This window comes from Chiloscyllium plagiosum, chromosome 2 (assembly GCF_004010195.1).
Source record: "Chiloscyllium plagiosum isolate BGI_BamShark_2017 chromosome 2, ASM401019v2, whole genome shotgun sequence".
NCBI classification, from domain to species: Eukaryota; Metazoa; Chordata; class Chondrichthyes; order Orectolobiformes; family Hemiscylliidae; genus Chiloscyllium; species Chiloscyllium plagiosum.
The window spans coordinates 34,270,470-34,294,261 of record NC_057711.1 but is presented as its reverse complement, the minus strand read 5'-3'; the positions used below and the strand labels follow the sequence as shown (position 1 = coordinate 34,294,261).

Below are 23,792 nucleotides of genomic sequence, written 5' to 3'. Positions count from 1 at the left end.
TCAGAGTCAGAGTGGAAAAGCACATTCCTGATGAAAGGCTTATGCTTGAAACGTCAAATCTTCTGCTCCTCGGATGCTGCCTGACCAGCTGTGCTTTTTCACCACCACACTCCAACTTAAAATGCATAAAGTTAGATAAATCCCCGGGACTTGATTAGGTGCATCCCAGAACTTTGTGGGAAGCTAGGATCGTGATTGCTGAGATATTTGCATCATCAATATCCACAAGTGATACACCAGGTGGCTAACGTGGTGCCATTATTTAAGAAAGGTTGTAAGGAAAAGCCACTATAGGCCGGACAGCCTGATGTCAGTGAAGGGTATGTTGTTGGAGAGGATTCTGAAGGATAGTATTTAGTGTAGTTGGTAAGGCAAGGACTGATAGAGATAGTCAATATGACCTTGTGCAAGGGAAATCATGCCTCACAAACTCAATCAAGTTTTTTTGAAGGAGTGGCAAAGATAAATTATTGAAGGCAGTGCAGTGGAGCAATGGAGGTGGTCTACATGGACTTCAGCAAGGCAGACAAGTCTCCGCATATTAGACTGATTAGTGAAGTTACATCACAGGAAACCTAGGGAGAGCTAGCTATTTGGACACAAAATTGAAGGTGGAGACAGAGGGTTGTTTTTCAGACAGGAGTCTGAGAACAGTGGTTTGTCACAAGGATCAGTGCTGGATCCACTGTTTTTTTTAAATCAGTTATATAAATGATTTGGGTGTGAATATAGCAGGAATGGTTATTAAGTTTGAAGATAACACCAAAACTGGTGGCATAGTGGACAATGAAGAAGGTTCTCTCAAAATACAACAGGACTTTGATCAGATGAGCTGAGGATTGGCAGATGGAGTTTGATTTAGATAGATGAGAGGTGTTGTGTTTTGGAAAGGCAAACCAGAGCAGGACTTGAACATTTAATGGTGGAGTCCTCTCGAATGAAAAGACCTTGGGGTGCAGTTTCATAGTTCCTTGACAGCTGAATCACAGGAAGACAGGATAGTACTGAAGGCGGCATTTGGTACATGCCTTCATTGGTCAGTGCATTGAGTATAGGAATTGGGATGTCATGCTGCGGCTGTACAGGATATTGATTTGGCCACTTTTGAAACACTGCATTCAATCTGGTCTCCCTGCTATAGGAAAGATGTTGTGAAACCTGAAAGGGCTCAGAAAAGATTTACAAGAATGTTGCCAGGGTTTACGCTATAGGGAGAGGCTAAATATTTTCCATGGAGCGTCAGAGGCTGAGGAGTGACTTTATAGACATGTATAAAATCATGAGTGGCATGAACAGGGCAAATAGCCAAGCTCTTTATTTCCAGGGTAGGGTAGTCCAAAACTAGAGGGCATGGGTTTAAGTTGAGAGGGGAAAGATATAAAAGGAACCTAAGGAATGAGCTGCCACAGGAAGTGGAGGCTGGTACAATTACATTTATAAAAGGTTGGGTACATTAATAGGAAGGGTTTAAGAGTGATATGGGCCAAATACTGACAAGATTAGATTAATTTAGGATATTTGCTTGGCATGGATGGGTTGGACTGAAGGGTCTGTTTCCCTGTATAACTCTGACAGTGATAGTAATCAGCAACAGTTTAGACATTGACAAGTAAACCTCATTCCACATGAGTGTGGGCCTGAGTCAATGGTGAAGGACTCCCAGAGCAACACCCCCTCCGACTCTATACTCCTGTACCAGCTACCTATGGTGCACGTGTCCTGATGGTGGGACAGCACATACCCAGTCATGGTGGTGTCTGTGACATCATCTGTAGTGTATCATTGCATGACTACAATTGTTAGGTCATTAATCAACTGCCCTCTGGTCAATTTTTGGTACATGTTGGGAAAGAGGACTTTGTAAGGTCGACAAGGCTGTGCATGCTTTGGCTGGCAGGTGATCTATCTAGTTCCATTTCTGTCTTTAGATTTTGTTGCAGTTTGATTTAACTGAGTAGCTTGATAGGATACCTCAGAGTGCATTTAAGAATCAACCATGTTGTTAAGGGTCAGCATGGGTTCACACATAGGAAAACCAGGTTAAAAAAGGTGCCAAGCTTGCACTTCATCGGAAATGCACTCATCCAGGTAAATGGACAGTGTTCCATCATACACCAGACTTGTGCCTTTTAGATAATGGACAGTGTCTATAAGTGTCTCAGAGTGCATTTAAGAAACAACCATGTTGTTATGGGTCAGCATGGATTCACACACAGGAAACAAAAAAGGTACAATCGAGTTGATCAAGTCAGTCAATCACAGACTGCAGTTGAAGTTCTGCTGGCAATTGCTAACACTGAATTCTACGTGAAAAATATTAACATTGTTTTAGAGGTGGAGTATTGAGCTTTGCGATGCAAAGACAAAATGGATCATACAAAAATAATTGATATTTTTCTATATATTAAACACCTCAAATTATACCACCCCTTAACCATTCAAACATAATGGAATATAGACAAAAGTTAGTGCAACCTCTTTCATAAGGAAATCCCTTTAAGCCCTGGGGTAATGTACATTGTATCCCTTCCAATGTCAATACCTCCTTAACTAAATCAATAATTAAAACTAAAATTCAGTGTTCATATTTCAATCACTAAATCACTTCCTTAATTAAACTCCAGTGATGATAGACAGTACCCCACAAGGATTTTTATTTACTTTTTACATTTTATACCGACGCACTAGCTTTTTCTGATTCATTGACATGGATAGTTAAATTTCTCTGAAGAGTCGTTTCTCACCATAAAGAAAGCATTCAGATTGGTCTCTAGATCTGAAGTTGAACATTTCCATGTTTCACCATACTGAATTCATCTGGGCATAGTTTACCCAATTAACCTACGCCGCTTTTTATCCTCATCTGCATAACATGCTGTCCTAACGTAGTGTCAACAACATTCTTGCATATGTAGAGTTATCATTCAAGTCATTTTTCGGAACATATCCATTGACAATTACTGTTTCCTATCACTGAGCCAATTCTGTACATATATATTACTGCTGTCCCTTTTATACCATCCTCAAGTCTATTGTGTGATATTATATGAAACACCTTCTGAAAGTCCATAAACACCAACAGCACAAAACCATCTGTATAAACTTTCAGCCATTTCCTGCTGATTTAATATGGCTAATAGGATCACTAATATGATTTTTCAGTTTTATTTTTCATTTTAAAAATTGCACATTTGTGAAAACAGTAGCAGAATGCTGCTAGCAGAAGAAAAAGCGATGAAAAAATGCCATCTCAAAATAAATCAGACTGTGAACTTAAGGATTGGTTACAGAAGACATAAAAATGACATTACTATAATATGAAAGCAAAATACAGCACTTGCTGTAAATCTGAAAGAACAAAAAGTGCTAGAAACTCAGACGATATTTGGCAGCATTTGTGGAGAGAGAAAAACAAAGTTAATATTTACAGTCAAACAGAACTCTTCAGGATATTCCAAATAAGCCATATTTGGTTCAAAACAGGAACATTGTTTCGGTTTCCACACATAGTACCAGACCATAACTTGCCTGAGCACTTTGTGCTCTTAATTAAAAAAAGAGGGAGCATGGAATAAGTTCTCCTGTTTCAAGGGACTTCCTAAGATAATTAAGACACTTGCATTGAAAAGATTAGAATCAGGGTAACAGAAAGGATTGAAGTGGCTGCGTTATGTTTAGAGCCTTAGTTAACTTCGGAGCTGAAGGAGATCTGTCTCTTCCTTCAATTTCTAGGGATGACTTAGTGGTTAGCACTGCTGCCATTCAGCACCAGGGACCCAGGTTCAATTTGAGCCTAAGGCAATGGTCAGCGAGGAGTGTGCACATTCTGTGTCTTCATGGGACTCCTCTGGGTGCTCTGCTTTCCTCCCACAGTTCAAAAGATGTAGAGGTTAGATATGGCCATGCTAAATTTCCCATAGTGGAAAAGCAGGGTTGAGGGCCCGGGAGGGGGTGGGGGGTGGGAGGGGGGGGGGGTGGGCGGCGGGAGGAAGGGGGGGCAGGAGAAGGGGTGCAGTCCATGTGGGATATTCTTTGGAGAGTTGGTGTGGACTTGTTGGGCTGAATGGCCCGTTTCCACACTGTAGGGATTCTAAACAAGAATAGTTACAGTAGAGAAGGAAGTCATTCAGTGTCCAGAGCGTGGTGCTGGTAAAACACAGATCAGGCAGCATCTGAGCAGGAAAAATCAACGTTTTGGGCAAAAGGGAGGAAGTCAATCAGCCCACTGAGATCACATCAACAGGGAAGGGATTTTTAAAAAAGAAGAGGTTAAAGGGTATTCTCCAAGGAGATGGGAATGCTGAGTTTCTTGATCCAAATCAATGACCTAGACTTGTACATGGCACGATTTCAATTTTTTGCAGTTGACAAAAAACTCAGCTACTTTGAAATGAGGAGAAAAGATAAAGACTTCAAAACAAATAGATGCAATGTACAAACACTTGACACTTTAAAATATAATGTGGATATCTTGGTGAACAAAGACAATATAAAAGATACAGTTGTAAAGGGGGTACTGGAATAGAGGTGTGTATGTACCTAAGTTATGACTGGTGGCAGGTTAGGTTGGTAAGTGCTCATAACGCTTGGGGCATTATAAATAGAAGCATAAATAAAAGCAATGAAAGTATGGTGAAACTTGATTAAAATTCTGGTTTGGCTTGAACTGGAGCAGCATGATCAATTTTAGGCACCAATCTTTAGGAATGATGTAAAGACATTGGAGAGTTGCAGAAAATACTCAATAACACTCATGGATAAATTTGCAAAGTTCTTTTTTAGAGAATGTTCAGAGGAGATTTGAGGGGTTACAGTCATGAAGAATCTAGACAGTTGATAGAGAGAAACCATTGCCAGGTATGCATGTATCAAGAACAGCACGATGCAATTTTATTAACTAGCAGAACTGGTAATTGACAAAAGAACCAGAAACATTTTTAATGCAGCAAGCAGTTATGATCTGAGATGCACTGTTTGATTGTGTGGATGAGGTAGATTCAATTGAGGATTTTGAAAGAGAAATTCATAAATACCTGAAGAGTAAAGATTTGCAAGGCTTCAAAGAAAAGTTAGAACATTGTGCTATTTACTGTTAGAGGCTTTCTATAATTGGTTCAGCACGAAAGGATCTTGAGGGAGAGAAAAAAAAGGTAAAACAGAGATAAAGCTCTAGTATATTGATACAAAGACAATTTTTTCAACACCTCCTGAAATGTGCATATGTAACTCATTTGCTTAGATGCAAGGAAAGCTTATATGCAAGGAAAGCTTATAGGATCCTGTGGTTTATAAGTAGAGGCATGGAGCATAAAGGCAAGGAAGTACTGCTACATCTCTATAAATCACTGGTCAGGTTACTTTTGAAGTAGTGCTCAAGTTGGACACCTTATTTTGAAGAAGTTAAAGCCCCAGACAGAGTACAAAGGAGATTTACTAAAACGATACCAGGAACGAAGGATTTTACTTGCAAGGAAAGATGAGAGAAACTGGGCTTAATAGTCACTGCTCCAAGAGGAGGAGGTGATCAAAATTATAAGCCAAGGGTGAGATGAGGAGAAACTTTTCTTTTTAAACTCAGTTGGTAGGATTTGGAATGTGCTGCCCAGGCGAGTGGTGGATGCATATTCCATATTAGCTTTCAAAAGAAAGCTAGACATATATTTGAAAGTGATTAATTTAGAGGGCTGAGATAGGGTTAGAGAACAGGACTGGGTAGCTTTTTAGGGAGTTGGTACAGACACTATAGGTTGAATGACTTCCTTTTGCACTACAAATTCTATGATTACTGAATGTTGTCCACAGAATAGATCCAGAGGATTCATCGATATAAATGGCATTTCTTCACTGCATCTGAAGCAATTACAGTTCTACCCAGTGTTTTTTTTCTTTAAATAAGTTACCTGTGTAACTGGATGATGTCTTTCTACACATACTGTAGTCATTGGTGGTGCCACTCCCTGGCATGATCCACATTTAACTCCTTTCAGGGATGGGTCAGATCGCCCTGTGAAACGTGCCACTATGGTTTTTCCAGTGTTTTGCTGTGATGTCACACATTTAGCAGGAGGCTAAACAGGATAAGAAAATTGGTTTCAAAATAAAAAGTCGCATCACCTTTTTTTATTTAAAGTTGTAAACATACCAAAAATTATGGGGAAGTGCTGCTAGTGAAGTAAAGCCAGTATTTTCCTCTCCTAAGATTTCTAAATTTTATTCCACCCTTCCAGCTGTCAAACTCCTGCTGCAGCCAGTTTCAGGCTGTTCAAATCCCTTCGGTGCCTTGTCGTGCAGAGGCACAATGATATAGGAGACATTTTGGTTCAATCTACGAAGTGAATATTCTTCTTTCATGAGCATGGATGGTGAACATAATCAAGCTTTTGATGCAAAAGCAACATAATTAAGCTTGATCTTCACCAGTAAATCAAGCTTAAATCAGTGAAGAATCAGTAAATCTTGCTAAAAGGAGCAAGTGATTTAGCAATCTGTCCAAATCCTTAGTGCAGATACCCTAATTCACTAACGTCCTTCGGGAAAGGAAATAGCCAACCTGACCTGATCTCACCTACATGTGACTCCAGACCCAAAGCAATGTGGTTGACTCTTAACTGGATTCTGGGCAGTTAGAAATGGGCAACAAATACTAGCCTAGCCAGTGATGCTCTCATTTAATGAATGAAGAAGAAACAAATACCCAGTCTGAGATTCAATTAACTTTCCTGGGTCTGTGAATAAGGTTTGGACCCTTATTTGAACCAAAAGCACATCTGATCTCGTATCGGATTTTATTAACAATATTAATGAAGTAATAGAAACTAAAAGCTAACTGAACAGGAACCGGATATGGAACTTTGGATACTTAGGTAGTGCGCAGGACAGCACATATTTAGTCATGTCTCGAGATTAAACCTGTAAACAGTTATTGTGATGGCTTCTCCTGAATGTAGGTGGAGAAAATTCTATCCATCCATGTTCAAATGCATAGTCTAATTCACTGATTATTACAAGTAAGCTGCTGACTTGTTTCTTTAGTCCCAACCATAGTAGAGTATTTTGCAATATTTGAGAAACACAATCTTTGTGCCAATTAGATGATCTAGCTGCACTCAATAAGTGAGAGATACAGATGTATAAATTAACACTGGCAAAAAGATGAAATGGATAAACTGGCACTTTTTAGAAAAGAAATTATGGTTAAGAAATTGGATGGGTTGCAAAATGGAATTGTATTTCAGTTCAGTTGAAAGGAAAATGCATACACCACAGACTCACAAATAGTTTTGAATTATTACCAGTTGTTGGGTGGTTTGAAACCCTGATGCTGAAGATGACATAGCAACAGTGACTGGTTGAGTACTCGCCTCCCCAGGTCTGGTTTGATCAACATTCGTAGAACCAAAATGTAAAGCAACCTAAATAGAAGTGATTTAAAAAAAAACGTTTAAAAACTTACGGCAAGCATGCCAGGTTTCAGCTGTACACAATTCCCTGTATAAATTCTAACTTTAAACACTTATTGACTAATATAGAAAATGTTTCAAATGCGTTTACAAAAGCACAAACAAAAATAAATTGCCAAAAGGAGAAATTATGAAGAAACATAACTAAAAGCTTGATCAGAGTATTTTTATTTTAAAGTTTGAGGGAAACAAAAAAAAGAGAGAGCTGTACTGCTGAAGGCATAATCATCAATAAGGGAGAAATCAAAGGGAGGTACACAAAAATTAAGGTCAGAGAATAAGCAATTTCAGAGAAAAAGGAAGAATGAGGGGGTGAAATCCTATTTATAGAGTTTAAATAGGTTTCTAGGAATTGAAAATGTGATGACAATGGTAAACCAGAGCAGCTGCAGGATGGAGAGAACAGAAGAAATGGGTGAGACAGAATACAGACAGATTTCTGGATGAACTGCATGGTAGAGGTAAAAACATCATAAACACTTGCAAGATTGAAGGCAGACGTGAACAATTTTAGAGATAGAACATAGAACATTACAGCGCAGTACAGGCCCTTCGGCCCTCGATATCGTGCTGACCGAAGAAACCAAATGCATGCTTGCTACTAGAATGAACCAAGTAGCATTTGGGACTCGGCTAGGATTCAAAGAGAACATTGCTCATGTTCTCAATCAGGTTCTACCTGAGAAAGTGAGGTAGGAGATTGAACTAATGTATAGCATTAAATTTGCAATGAGGCCAAAGGCAAGACCTTGTCCTTCCAGCCCTTAACTGAATAAAACCAAAGTTCGCTTAATGATGAAAAACACCAGCAATGCAATAGGGAAAAGCATGTGATAAAAAGGCAGAGCTGGAGATTGCTGCCTGTGCATGAATGGACAGAAGAGGATGGAACATAAATAATTAGGGAATTCCTAGGACAGTTGTGGGGAGAACTAGAAAAGCTATAATGTTGCATAGGTACTTGTATTGTGAAGAAAGGGCAATTCAACTGAGGTGGACAAGGGTAAAGAATTTTTGGAATAGGACGGTGTGGTTGATTGAAGTAAAATTTACGGAGACAGACAAAATTGACCACCATGGACAAAATATCAGAAATTAGCATTGGTGAATTTAAGTTGATTCAGTTCTGCAACGTGATTTTTATTATACAGCAAATTTGGTTAATGGTGGGTGTCTTTCCCCTAGATGGGGGATTTAAAAACTAAGGTTCATATTTGAGGGGAGAGAAATTAAAAGACACAAGACAAAAGAAATTAATTAAAAAAAATACAAAGGGTGGTTCGTATATGGAATTAACTTCCTAAGAAAGTGATGAATGCAGGCATAGTTACAATGTTTAAAAAGACACTTAGAAAAGTACATGAATAGGAAAGTTTATGGGCCAGTAGGCTGATGGGACGAGCTCAGGTTGGGACGAGCTCAGGTTGGGATTATATTCAGCATAGACTGGTTGAACCGAAAGCTCTGTCTCCATGCTGTGTGACTCTATGACTCAATTTTCAAAGTGAATCTCTCAATTGATACTATTGTGGAGTTTAAAATTTCAATATAAAAATTGGAGGGAGTGAAGGGTGGGTGAAGAAGTACAGAAGGAAAGTAGAAAATTCCGCATTCCTAAGGAAAATACTTTCATATTTTAGTTTTTCTTCAAAAATAAATGAAAACCGTTGATGCACAGTATATGGAGAATCAGTCATATATGGAGTATAAATTGAAAATAAAAGTCAATGAACTGTGACATTCAACAAGTTGACAAGTGAACAGAATTTTTTAATTGTCTCTCCAACAGTGACGTTTGGTGACAAAAGGATGCAAATAAAACTGAGGTGTATTAAACCAAATATTGAAGAGATAAAAATGAAGATTAGGAGAAAGATTGGAGAAAATACAAAAAGAGTCGACATAAAAGCCCAACTTCCTTTTAATCAGTACGGGAAAAGGACGATCAAAAGCTGAAACCACTCAGGAAGGAAAAAAAAACACCTTATAGTCAAAAAATTACAACAGAAGACGGATTTGCAATTGGCAAGTAAGAATTTTTGCCAAGGACTAGAAGGTGTGTTTCGTCGATTGGGGTGGCGGGGGGGGGGGGGGGGGGGAAAAGAGAGAAAGAAAAAGTAATTGTGCCTGATAAAAGCACTCTTTAAAAAGTAAGAAAGAGTGGCAAACACGCCATCCCATTCAGATAGAACAAGAAAATGTAGGTCAGTTAGTATTGCCTCAGGTGTGGCTAGGGGTCCTGAGATTTCTTGGCCTAACTTCACCCAGTTTGAACTGCTAGCCTGAGACTTTGTTCCAAATGGATTAAGCAGGTAGCTCTGCAAAATTATAGAGCCTCTTGAAGCATTAATTAACACCAAGCCAGCATTTGATTTGCCACAAGACATAGGTGCACAATTAGACCATTTGGCCCATTAAATCTACTGTTATTGCTGACTGTGCATGGGTAGGTGGGTGCATGAATGGACAGAAGAGGATGGAACATAAATAATTAGGGAATCCCAAGGATTGTTGTGGGGAGAACTAGAAAAGCTATAATGTTGCATAGGTACTTGTATTGTGAAGAAAGGGCAATTCAACGGAGGTGGACAAGGGTAGAGAATTTTTTGGAGTAGGACGGTGTGATTGATTGAAGTAAAATTTACAGAGAGATAGACAAAATTGACCACCATGGACAAAGTATGAAAAGGTAGCATTGGTAAATTTAGGCTGATTCAGTTCTGCAACAGGATTTTAATTATACAGCAAATCTGGTTAATGGGGATGTGGGGTGGGGGGGGGGGGGGTCTTTCCCTAACATGGGGGGGGGATTTAAAAACTAGGGGGCATATTTTTAAATGTGAGAGGAGAGAAATTTAAAAAAAGACACGAGGGGCAAATTTAAAAAATACAAAGGATGGTTCATATATTAACTTAAGAAACTTCCTAAGGTGAAGTCGCTGATGTTGCTCAACTCCCAATCTTTAATCCCCTTACTAATCAAGAACCCATCTTAGTCTTGAACACACAATAAATTTGCCTTGCCAGCCTTCCGTGGCATGGATTTCCACCGATTCACCACCTTCGGGCTGAAGAAATTCTTCCTCATCGCAGTTGTAAAGGGTCACCCTTCACTCTGAGGCTGTGCCCTCATATCCTAGTCTCTTTGATGAGTGGAAGCATCATCTCAATGTCCATTCTGACCAGGCGCCTCAGTATTCTGTACATTTCAATGACATTCCCTCACCACCCCCACACAAACTTCGAGTCCTAAATCACTCCTCATATGACAGGTCTTTAATTTTAGAGACCATTCTTGTAACCTTTCTCTAGATCCCCCTCCAAGATGATCAAATCCTTCCTTGGATATGGTGCCCAAAACTGCTCATGATATTCCAAATGCAGTCTGATACAGTATCAACCCTCAGCCTTAGCAATACATCCTGCAAACTGGAATTCCATATTAACCTTGAGAACACTTTTCTAGAACTTCCAAGTCCTTTTGTACTTTAGATTTCCAAAGTCTTTCCCCATTTATACCAAGGTGTATAACCTCATACTTTCTCATTTGTCACTTCTTTGCCCACTTCCCTAGCCTGTCCAAGTCCTTTCTGTGGTCTCCCCACTTCAACACTACCTGCCTGCTCATCTATCTTTGTGTCATCTGTAAACTTAGCAATAATGCCCTCAGTTCCTTTGTCCAGATTGTTAATGAATAACGTGAATAATTGTGGTCTCAACACTGACCCCTGCGGTACTCTAGTACTCACCAGCTACCAGCTGAAAAAGACCCCTTTATCCTTACTCTCTGCTTTTTGCCAGTCAGCCAATCCTCTATTCATACCAGTACCTTGCCCCAACACCATGGGCTCTTATTTAGCAGCTTACTGCATGGCACCTTGTCAAAGGCCTTCTGGAGATCCAAATAGATCACGTTAACTGTCTCTTCTTGTCTAACTTGCTTGTTACCTCCAACAATTCAAACAGATGATTTTACCAAGAGGTGAGGAAGTCTGAGTGACATTCTCTTCGGAGGTTCACTGGGTCAAATGGCCTGCTTCCATTCTGTAGGGACTCTGTTGAGCAGTCAATGTGCTGTCACAACTGTGTAGTGAGGTGCCGCCTTTTTTTGGAAGTTGTTTTTCTATTGACTTTTCCCTTCAGACTGTCCACACTTCTGTAAGTATGACTTCAAAAGTAGCAAAATTCCTCTATTGCCTTGCCCAAATTGTATGTATGACTATAGGGTCACTTATTTCCAAAAATCAAATCATTGCCATTGTTTCCTCTGTATCCCTATAGCCAAGACTACATTCTCAGACTTTGAGACTTTAGCGAACTCTTTAAATATTTTTTTAAAAATTAATTGAAAACTGCTTGGTTGCAAAAGCATGTTACTGAAAATAGTAGTGGGCAGATCAACCACTTATTAGTTAGATCAGTGGACTAACTTCAATGTCTTCAGCTGATGAAACAAAATTGTGATTTCAAATAAACCTGTTGGACTATAACCTCGTGCTATGTGACTTCTGGTTTCGTCCACCCCAGTCCAACATCAGCACCTCCACATCATAACTTCAATTAGCCACAAGGTTATTGACCCAAAACATTAACTTAAATTTCTCTCCATTGATGCTGCCAGACCCGAATATTTCTAGCATTTTGTTGTTTTGTTGCAGAATTTTATTTACATAAAGCTATTTCAGCAGGTTGTCTCAGAACTGTGATGCTATTTGCACCAAGAAATCCTCTAACTTTTTGATTTGGTTGATGAATGGAAGCTAACCAAAAAAAATTTGGTGAAAGGATGAAGGAAAAAAGGGGTAAAAGTAATAGAAAGACGTATAGGCACCAATGACAATTTTTGATAAATGTTTTGAAGATCCTGAGTCATTGACATACATCTAACTATTGATGCACTGTGTTGCTTGGAATTTTATTAATTTATTGCTTTGAACTATTGTGACAACTATTGCTGCAAGTTGGCAGAAACAGTTAAAATATTCATTCATTTATTACACTGTCAAATTTACTGCATCTAAAACCAAAACATTTCAAAAAGGAAAAAGGACATGCAGGTTTCTGAAAATAGTTCAAAACGACAAAATTAGAGTAAATTAGGTGGCACGGTGGCTCAGTGGTTAGCACTGCTGGCTCAGTGGTTAGCACTGCTGCCCCAGTCCAGGGGACCCAGGTTCAATTCCAGCCTTGGGTGACTGTGGAGCTTGCACATTCTCCCAGCATCTGCATGGGTTTCCTCCCACAATCCAAAGATTTACAGGTTAGGTGAATTGGCCATGCTAAATTGCCCATAGTGTTCTGGGATGTGTAGGTTTCATGCATTAGTCAGGAGTAAATACAGGGTGGGGGAATGGGTCTAGGTGGGTTGCTCTTCAGAGGGTCGGTGTTTCCATACTGTAGGAATTCTAATCCTAAAAATTAATTAACTTTAGCTATTGGAAATATTGGTACACATCAAAGTCTAGTTTAAGTACCAAGAACTCCTGTTGGGTTTCTTTCATCACTTTGTAGAGGGCTGAGGGGCCATTAACATGTCCCCAGTACTTCAGAGAACACAAATTATGAAGAGTAGCTCAACTTCAGCAATCCAGAAGATTTCAAATTAATTCAGATTTTAGATTGAGTGTACAGGGTAATAATTTTTAAAATTTCATTGCTCAGAAACCAGCACCTCAGCCAATATCTACTAAAACAAACTGAGCATTGCATACGTTTTTCAGAACCGCTACAAATTTTTAAAAACCTAATATTGCAAATCAAATAAAAAAAACACAATTTTACAAATCAAGTGCGGTACAAGTTCCTCATTCAATTAATCAGACTACAATTAATTCTGATGATAGAAACTTTAGAACGTAGCTGGGAAGAGACAAGTCACACAGCATCCAGTAGGGGGAATAAAAGCAAACAGCAAGCCAACTCACCCAGGATACAGGAGCAAAAATAAAATGTGTATCTTCGGTTAGTATCTGACTACAATATCTAACAGCTTCTTTATCGAATGATCAAATTCAAAAAACTTTCAAACAATTAGTAGGTTTCATCTTGGCATTCTTTCTTTCTGTGGAATTAATTTCAATAGCTGAAGTGCAAGAAAAGATGAATTCTTAAAAGATTCAGCATTTATTTCCTTTCCTCTGAAATGCAGGCTTGGTTCAAATATGGACAAAACAGCTGAAGTCCAGAGGAAGTGAGAACGACAACCTCAACCTCAATATCAACATCAAGGCCACACTTGACAAAATGTGGCACCAAGGAAACCTAGCAAAACTAGTGTCAGTGTGAATCTGGGAATACTTCACTGCTTAGAGTCGCTCCCAACAAGATGATTGATCATAATAATCATGGCATTATCATTGCTGAATCCCCCACTATCATCCTGGGGCTGCTTTTGACCAGAAACTAAACTGACTAGCTATATAAATACTGTGGATGTAAGAACAGTTCAGACTAGGAATCCTGCAGCAAGTAACTATCTTCCTTACTCCCCAAAACCTGTGCACCATCAGGACAAGTGATAGAGTACCCTCCAGTTGCCTGAATAAATAAAGCACATAACATTCAAGATGCTTGACACCATCTAGTTCAAAAATTGCTCACTTGACATCAAACTCAAACATTCATTCTCCTATCAGTGACATAGTAGCAAAGGCAGCAGATACATGGGAGTAAAGATTCCCTACAGTGTGGAAACAGGCCCTTCGGCCCAACCAGTCCACGTCGACCCTCCGAAGAGTAACCCACCCAGAACAATCTCCCTCTGACTAATGCACCTAACACTATGGGCAATTTAGCATGGCCAATTCACCTGACCGGCACATCTTTGGATCATGGGAGGAAATCGAAGCACCCAGAGGAAACCCACATAGACATAGGGAGAATGTGCAAACTCCACACAGACAGTCGCCCAAGGCTGGAATCAAACTTGGGACCCTGGTGCTGTGAGGCTGCAATGCTAACTACTGGGCCACCGTGCCGCAAGCTACATGCAAATTTCCAAAGCTGCTCACCATCTTGAATTGTATCGCTCTTCATTCATTCATTTTTGGGTCACAATTCCAGAACTCCCTTTCTAACAATATTGTGGGTGTATCTACAGCAAATGCGCTGCGAAGGTTCAAGGGGGCAACTCACCACCACCTTCAAGAACAATTATGGACAGACAAATGCTGACATAGCCAAAGCCTACATTACCTGAAAGGATTATGAATGCAGCTCAATTTGGAAACTAAGTAGCACTGGAAAATGAAATGTTGCTGCACCATTCACTGAAGCCATAGGCCATCCTCTGAGAACACTCACTGACATATTGTTGCGCTTGGTTTTTCAAAGACCAATCCCGACATTTAAATCAAGCCCAGTTTATTGCATACCATCCGATCAGATTCAAAAGGAATTGAAGGATCCAAAGCTGTAGAAATAGGAGCAACCAAACCTCCATCTGCTTGGGGTGCAGAGACAAAACAATGATTTGGATCATCTCTTCTGTGTTCAGAGTGTGACTCTCCTGATTTTGGAAAGAAATGCATAATTGAAATTTGACAGCAAAGCAACAAAAATTCATACAACAAAAATGTTTCAAATTGCGTGCCAGAAAATTGTAAGAGCAGTTAGGCAATCCTCCAGCAATCTGGAGTAGGGCAGAATTAACATGTGCAAACTTTGTGGTGGGAGTTCAGTGAAGTGCTATATAGTTGTTAAACCACAATGGCTAATATTACGAAAGACAGTTTTAACATGTATATCATTATTTTCCTAAGCAGGCAAGTTAGTATCAATTCTCCAAAAACATTGTTGCAAAGTGTAGATTTAGAGTAGTATTTTGTTGGTGCAGACTCAATGGTTCAAAAGGGCATCTTCTGTACCGCATAATTCAATGATTCTCTAGTCAACACTGCTGCACAGAACTTTAGATTATAAAAGATTAAAATTAAGAAATTTCCAAACTGCAAATGACCACCAATATGGTGGTCAGGGAAAAAATGCTTAGTATAATTGCAATTTGAAAAGATTGGTAACTCAAATTGTAAGTTTGCTTGCTAAGCTTGTAGATCTGTTCTCAGACTTCTCGTCACCATGATGATTTTACCTAGCATAATGACAATGTCGGAGAACAAATCTACCAGCTCTGCGAGTAAACTTACAACCTGCTTAGTATTATATTATATTCTTATTGCTTGGTTCTAAGGAAAGCCACAACTGCTGCTACTGTTAAAGTTCTATCAGAATGCAAGTAATAAGAAAAGGCTATATGGTCCCTTGAACCTGCTCCACTATACACTAACAATAATTGATCATCAACAACTGTTCTCTCTTCCAATCCCATATCTCTCAACTTCCTTACAGTCCAAACATTTATTGAGCTCCACTGTGGAATTACTGATCAGATGATTATCCACAACACTCTAGAATACAACATTTCAAAAAAGAGTCACAAGCCAACTAAAGAACATTTTAAATTCTGTACCAGGTCCTGCATTATTCAGTCATAGAAGTAACCTCTCAGTACCTAGCCTGTCAAGCCTTTAATCATTTTATATATTTCAATCTTTAAAATAGTAACCATTGAGCAACTGTTTAATTGCATTAAAATGTCCCATTTTTGTTTTAAAAATCATTCATGGGATGTGGGCATCACTGGCTAGGCCAACATTTATTGACTGTCCCCAGTTGTTCTTGAGACGGTAGTGATAAGTTGCCTTCTTGAAGTGGCATTATGAAACTAAACGAGACTGAGCCACGAGGTATTTGGAGCCGCTAGTCGAAAGCTTGATCAGAAATAAGTTTTACTGTGTGCCTTAAATGTGGAAAGGAAAATACACAGGCATAAAGGTTTAGAATGGGAATTCTAGAATTTAGGGCTCAGGCAACTAAAGGTACAGCAACCAACGGTGATGAAAAGTCTGGCTCATCCCCCGTTGGTATCTCGAAAGAAGCATTTTAGACTAGGACTAAAGAAAATGGTTTTGGTCTTACCAATATTTAATTGACAAATTTCCTATTCTCTACTGAATATAACACAAATTTGGACAATTCAAATGGTGGAAGAATAGAAAAGTGCTGGTGACAGAGTTGCTGATGTTATCATGTGGCAACAAATGTGAAACAGGAAAAGCCAGATCCTCAGGGATACCAGAACTAAGTGCAGAAAGAGAAACCAATGGATGTTATTTACTTAAAGACCCAGATAAGTATAGTGCCACCTAGTTGGAGAAGAATTGTTTGCAGCCCATGTCAGTTGCAAGAGAGAATGGCAATTCACAAAAGGGAATACAAAAATATTCTACTCGCAAATAATAAGTGGGTAATAAGAAATGGGCCTATTAGATTGAAGGGAATGATATAAATGCTCAGAGGCCTTGGGCAAGGCTAGAATGCTTAGTGTAAACTTGGTATTGTGACTTATCAAGAAAGCAAATGCTGGCAAGAGGGGTCATGGGTGCATTGAAATTAACTGATATGTATTGGAAATGTTGGCTTCTTAGTAGATATTCTCAGTCCAGACGGTAATGGAATGAGAATGAAGATAACATTTACTACAACTTTTCCTGGAATAGAAGTGGCCAGAGGTTTGGAGTTACCTAAATGCGATATCTTCATCCAAAAAAAGGAATCTGGATATTCCTAGTAACTATGGACTGATTGGTTTAACACAAGTAACAGTTAAGATTTTAGAACGTTCATTGCCACAGATCACCAAGTATCCTTAAATAATACATTCAAAATCCACACTTTTACTGCCAAAAAAGACAAGAGCTACAGGTATGTGGGAACATCACCACCTGCAATACACCAATGATTTGGCATTGAATCACCATTCATCCATCGATGCTGGGTCAAAATCCCTTCCTAACAGCACTGGGCTGCAGCAGTTCAGACACAAGCTACCACAACATTCTCCAGGGAAATTAACGCTGGCCTATCCAGTGATGTCCACATCATGAAAGAATTAAATAAAGATTTCATAAATCCAAGTATCAACAGCAAATACATTGTAAACTCAGAGCTTGAATTGAAGGAAGTGGAAAAAGTAACCCAGCATTACAATCATAAAAGCACAACTGCTACAGTGCAGGAAGCGGCCATGAGTACCCATGTGCCCATTGGTTCATTTACCTGGTGCCAATCTCCTGTCTTTTTTCTCCATTTCTATCCACATAATCATCCAATGCTTTCAAAAGTCTCAATTGAACCTACCTTCATCACATTTCCAGGCAACACATTCCATACCCTAACTATTCCCTGAGGAAATTTCTTCTCACATGACTTCATTTGCACATCACTTTAAATTTATGCCCTCTTGTTCTTTCTTTTTTTTAATAAAAGTGAGAACTGCTTCTCCTCATCTACTCTATCCAGCCCACTTCAGATTTTGAAACCTCATCAAATTTCTTTGCGGCCTCCACCTCTTCAAGGAGACACCTAACACCTTCTATCTTTCCTCATAACTGGAATTTTTCATTCTTGGAACCATTCTTAGAAAACAATTCACTCTCTTCTGCATTTCCATCATTCTTAACTGTACACAATGGTCTAGCTTGAACTAGCAAATGTCGTGTACAAGTTCAAGGTCACCTCTCCGCTCACTTTCTTTTTACCTATTAAAAAAATCAAAGAACGCTATGCTATATTAACTGCTTTCTCCACCTATCCGGCTATATTCAATGGTCTGCGCACATATACACTCAGGTCCCTCTCCTCCTGCATTCTATTTTGTATTGTCACCCTGTGTGAAAAGTCTGCCCCTTCAGCCCCTTTTATATCTTTCCCCTCTCACCCTAAACCTATGCCCTCTAGTTCTGGACTCCGTGACCTCAAGGAAGAGACCATGTCTATTTACCCTATCCATACCCCTCATGATTTTTTAAAACCTCTAAGGTCACCCCTCAGCCTCCGACATGGCAGGGAAAGCACACCCAGCCTATTCAACCTCACCCTATAGCTCAAATCCTCCAACCCTGGCAACATCCTTGTAAATCTTTTCTGAACCCTTTCAAGTTTCACAACATCTTTCCGATAGGATGGAGACCAGAATTACACTCAATATTCCAAAACTGGCCGAACCAATGTCCTGTACAGCAGCAACATGACCTTCCAACTCCTGTACTCTATATTCTGACCAATAAATTAAAGGACACCAAACGCCTTCTTCACTATCCTATCTCCCCACGACTCTACTTCCAAGGAGCTATGAACCTTCACTGCAAGGTCTCTCTGTTCAGCAACACTCCCTGGGACCTATTCATTAAGGGTATAGGTCCTGCTAAGATTTGCTTTCCCAAAATGCAGCACCTTGCATTTATTGAAATTAAACTCAGCCCATTGGGATCTTGATCAGATGGGCCATTGTAATCAGAGGTAACTTTCTTTGCTGTCCACTACATCTCCAATTTCGGCGTCATCTGCCAACTTACTAACTATACCTTTTATGTTCACATCCAAATCATTTACATAAATGAAAACAAGTGGACCCAGCAATGATCCTTGTGATGCTCCACTGGTCACACGCCTCCAGTCTGAAAAGCAAACTTCCACTATCACCCTCTGTCTTCAACCTTGAAGCCAGTTCCGTATCCAAATGGCTAGTTCTCCCTGTGTTCCATGACATCTAACCTTGCTAATCAGTCTCCCATGGGGAACCTTGTCGAATGCCTTACTGAAATCCACACAGATCACATCCACCATTCTGCCCTCATCAATCCTCTATTACGTCGATGTTTGTGAGACATGATTTCCCACGCACATAGCCATGTTGACTATCCCTAATCAGTCCTTGCCTTTCCAAATACATGTACATCCTGTCAGTCAGGAATCCCTCCAACAACATGCCCACCACCGATGTCAGGCTCACTAGTCTTTGGTTCCCTGGCTTGTCCTGCCCACCTTTAACAGTAGCATTATGTTAGCCAACTTCCAGTCTTCCAGCACCTCACCTGTGACTATGATACAAATATCTCAGGAAAATGATTGCTGGGCCTCTTACTATCTTCCCACAGAGTTCTAGGGCACACCTGATAAGGTCCTGGGGATTTATCCACTTTTATGCGTTTCAAAACATCCAGCACTTCCTCCTCTGTAATATGGACATTTTCCTAGATGTCACCATCTATTTCCTTACATTCTATGTCTTCCATGTCCTTTTCCACAGTAAATACTGATGCAAAATTCTCGGAGCAAATTATTGCAGATGCTGAAATCTGAACAGAAAAATGCTGGAGATCACGGCAGGTCAGGCAGCATCTGTGGAGAGAAAGCAAGCTAACAGAGTCTAAATGACTCTGCATGAGAGATGAAGTGAAGTGTGGAGGGGCAGCATTTATGCAATAGTGGGACGAGGAGAATTGGGGGAGAAAGGATGTACATGCCAGACTTGAAAGAACAGACAGTCCTACCAGGGTGGAGGGAGGGGACAGAAGAGTGACAAAGAATGTAACAAGCAAAGCTAAAAGAAAGGGAAGGAATGGGTTCACAATTTGAGGGCGGTTGAATTATTAGAGCCCAGAAGTGCTACATCGATGACCATTTTGGTGCCGCTTCACTCTCCTGCCTCAACTTTGAAAAATTTGATCATTTTGCATCCAAATTCCACCCCTCTAACTTTCACATCATCCATTTCCAACACTTTTCCTTTCCTTGACCCTCCATCTTCATTTCAGGGAATAAATTGCCCACTGCCATCCACTACAAAGCCACCGACTCCCATAGCTACCTTCACTACAGCTCTTCCCACTCCATGTCCATCCCATTCTCCCAGTTCCTTTGTCTATGCCGTATCGGTTAGTATTATGCCACCTTTCAAAATACTGCTGCGGACATTAATCAATGAAACATAACCAGAAAAGCAAGAAAACATGGACCTGGTTAAGGTGATACAAGTGCTACAGGGACAAGAACAGACAGGAGAAAAATGGACACTACATAGAAAACAATATTGAGAGCTGCTCAAGCCATGGAGATGCGACACCAAGGAAAATAAATATAGGGTAGTAACCTTATATTGGTAAAGGAGAAAAGATAAATTAAACAGATACCATGGGCAAAAAGTGCAGGGATTCAACTCTTCCTAGTAGTGTTAATGGATGGGGGGACCTAATTTAAACATGGTCATTTAAGACAGTTGACTCAGCAGCGCTGGTAACAATACTACCACTAATGAAAATGTTGAAAACAGGAAGTACAGCAAAGTTTTTGCAGCTGTACTTATGAGAATGTGCGAATGTCTGCTCTCCTGGGAAGGGAATGGGAAGCTTAGCTAGGATTGTATTCCTCAAACTTATTGGAGGATCCTGAAAGTCATTGCTTACTCCAAGTTTCTCACTGAAGACAAAAAATGTTTATTTTATGGTAATTTTGACTTTGCAGGAGCTTCACCTGCTGAGAATGCAGAAGAAAGAAGTATATACGAATAGAGGAATTTCTGTGCTATTAGTGGATGGAGCTCTGTCTCCAGTGGTAAAATTTCACATCCACAATGTTAGAGTTTATCCTACATAACACCACTGCCTTTTTCTATGCTCTGTTGCAGTGGAAAATGGTGATAAAGGTTTAGGTACCATGTAGGTAAAAACAATGACTGCAGATGCTGGAAACCAGATTCTGGATCAGTGGTGCTGGAAGAGCACAGCAATTCAGGCAGCATCCGACGAGCAGCAAAATCGACGTTTCGGGCAAAAGCCCTTCATCAGGAATCAGGTATGTCAATGGTTGGGATAACCAATCGTATAATTTTCTTTTCTACAAGTCTTTTGAGAACTATTTCAATTAAGAACCTTCAGTTGGCAAACTATGAACACAGCATAGGGTGTAGTTGGATGCAAATTTTAAAAAATGTCACACTTAGCCACCTCCAAAAATATATAAACTGAATAATATAATCTTTAAAAGGCACAGCAAATGAAGACTTGAGGGTCATATGTAAAAATCCCAAAATGGTGGCAGGCTAATGAGGAAGACAGCGCTGAAAATGTGTTGCTGCAAAAGCGCAGCAGGTCAGGCAGCACCCAAGGAGCAGGAGAATCGACGTTTTGGGCATAAGCCCTTCTTCAGGAACACATTTTCAGCTCTGATCTCCAGCATCTGCAGACCTCACTTTCTCCTCCCTAATGAGGAAGACAGTCTAAGAACTAAGGATTCTTGACTCAAAAAAATGGCATAAGAACAAAAGCAAGGATGTTATACCAGACTTCTATAAATCATACCCCAATTCACCCAATAACCCCCAATTCCAGATTTCATTTTGTCCAGGGCATGTTTTGTGTGGAGATGTTGTGGTAAAAGCTGCTGAGCAATTCTGATCTTAGACTCAAAGATTGGCATTAATAATTAGTCACTGGACTGCTTACTGTACTCGAATAGCATGAGGTCTGCTGGCAAGAACAAGACTTGGCTCATCTGAACAAAGCATTATACAGGTTGATCATAATTTTTCCCATCATGGTTATATAGTTCAACATTTATTGGTTTAATGGTTTTCAGCATTTGTTGAAAAGTTCACTTCAAGTGTTTTGAAAACGTAAACTAAGAAAACCATATAAATTCTCACGACTTCAGAATTAAAAATCACAAGATAATAATCTATGAATGTCACTTGAAAAAAAGGAGGCCAGCTTTTACGTTAAAGCATTTCATGTTCACTTATACCTGCTGAAAAATTAAAAACAAGCTTTGTGTTGTCTTGAACAAAAAAAAAATTAATTCTTACACCCATTGGCTGTCAACCCATAATGACAGATTCCTTTTAGGCAGGGCGACTGGTTTAAATTGGATTTTAACCAAACAGAATAACGAAGATTAATCTAGTTCAAACAAAGTTCAAAATGGTAATTGCATTATGCAATCATGTCTAAATAAGCCCATACCTCTTTATATTTTTCGCTGGTTGCAGGTTTTTATCTGTAATCCTCAAAATTAATATGCATCAAATGCTTATAGTTCACACTTATTCCTGTACATATTTATCATCTGCAAAGAATTAGCCAAAAAGTATATAATATTCAATATGGGTCGAATCCAGGAACTGACCAGCCAGTGGATGAAATAGGATCTGCAGGTACTGAAATGAGTGAACCAGGCACAAGAGGATAGAACTTGGATTAGAAAACTGCTGTGAACAAGAATGAATAAAAATCTTGATACAGGACTGCAAGACAAATTTCTTTTTGAAGTGGGAGAAGAATCAGCAATAAATGAAAACTAAGTAATTCAGAAAAAAATACATACAGCATAGTGCAACAGAGTAACCTGACTTATACCAGGATTCCTTGGAGCATAGCACTTGCAATTGATTTTCACCAGCTGTGATGAGCGTGCTTCTCTCCCCTCAACACATCCTTTTTATTTTACTATTCAGTTGCCAATTTTATGTATGGCTCTTTCAAAATCATGAAGTAAACTTAATCCTTGCCATTATTTTGGCACAGTATAAATTATGTATAGATTAGAGTGGTGCTGGAAAAGCACAGGTCAGGCAGCATCCAAGAGCAGGAGAATCGACGTTTCGAGCAGGAGCCCTTCATCAGGAATTAAGCTGGGAGTGTCCAGGGTGGAGAGATAAATGGGAGGGGTGGGACCAGGGAGAAGGTTGCTAAGAGTACAATAGGTGGATGGAGGTGGGGATAAAGGTGATAGGTCAGAGAGGAGGATGGGGCAGATAGGTGGGAAGGAAGATTGGCAAATAGGACAGGTCATGAGGATAGTGCTGAGCTGGCAGGTTGGAACGGAGATAAGGTGGGGGGAGGGGAAATGAGGCAACTGGTGAAGTCCACATTGATGCCCTGAGGTTGAAGGGTTCAGAGGTGGAAGATGAGGCGTTCGTCCTCCAGACGTCAGGTGGTGAGGGAGTGGTGATGGAGGTGGCCCAGGACCAGCATGTCCTCAGCAGAGGGGAGGAGGTTTAAACTGTTCAGCCATGGTGGTGGGGTTGATTGGTGTGGGTGCCCCAGAGATGCTCCCTAAAGCGCTTTGCGAAAAGGCATCCGGTCTCCCAATATAAAGGAGGCCGCATCAGGAGCGACGAATACAATAAATGACGTTTGTGGAAGTGCAGATGAAACTCTGGATATGGGAGGCTCCTTTGGAGCCTTGGATGGAAGTGGGGGGAGGGGGGAGAGGAAGAGAAAGAAAGGAGTTTCGGTGCAGGTGTTAGCACAGGTTTTGGAGTTCCTGCGGTGGCAGGGGAAGGTGCCAGGAGGGGAGGGGGGTTGTTGGGGGTGGAGGAGCATGGACCTGACCAGGAAGTCACTGAGGGAACAGTCTTTGTGGAAAGCGGTTCAAGGTGGGAAGGCAAATACACCCCTGGTGGTGGGGTCCATTTGTAGGCAGTGGAAATGTTGG

At 40.1% G+C, this 23,792-nt stretch overlaps 1 protein-coding gene across 5 annotated transcripts in view; it reads right to left on the bottom strand.

Annotated features, from left to right (window-relative positions):
* The window catches only part of poc5 (POC5 centriolar protein homolog (Chlamydomonas)), a 77,577-nt gene that overhangs the window by 5,219 nt on the left and 48,566 nt on the right, over positions 1–23,792 (bottom strand). For all 5 annotated transcript variants that reach the window (XM_043707369.1, XM_043707362.1, XM_043707350.1 and 2 more), the window contains 3 exons: positions 14,834–14,967; positions 7,293–7,412; positions 5,901–6,068 (listed from right to left, as the gene is read on the bottom strand). In XM_043707369.1, coding sequence (XP_043563304.1) covers positions 5,901–6,068; positions 7,293–7,412; positions 14,834–14,967 — 422 coding nt within the window. The remainder of the gene's footprint in view (positions 1–5,900; positions 6,069–7,292; positions 7,413–14,833; positions 14,968–23,792) is intronic.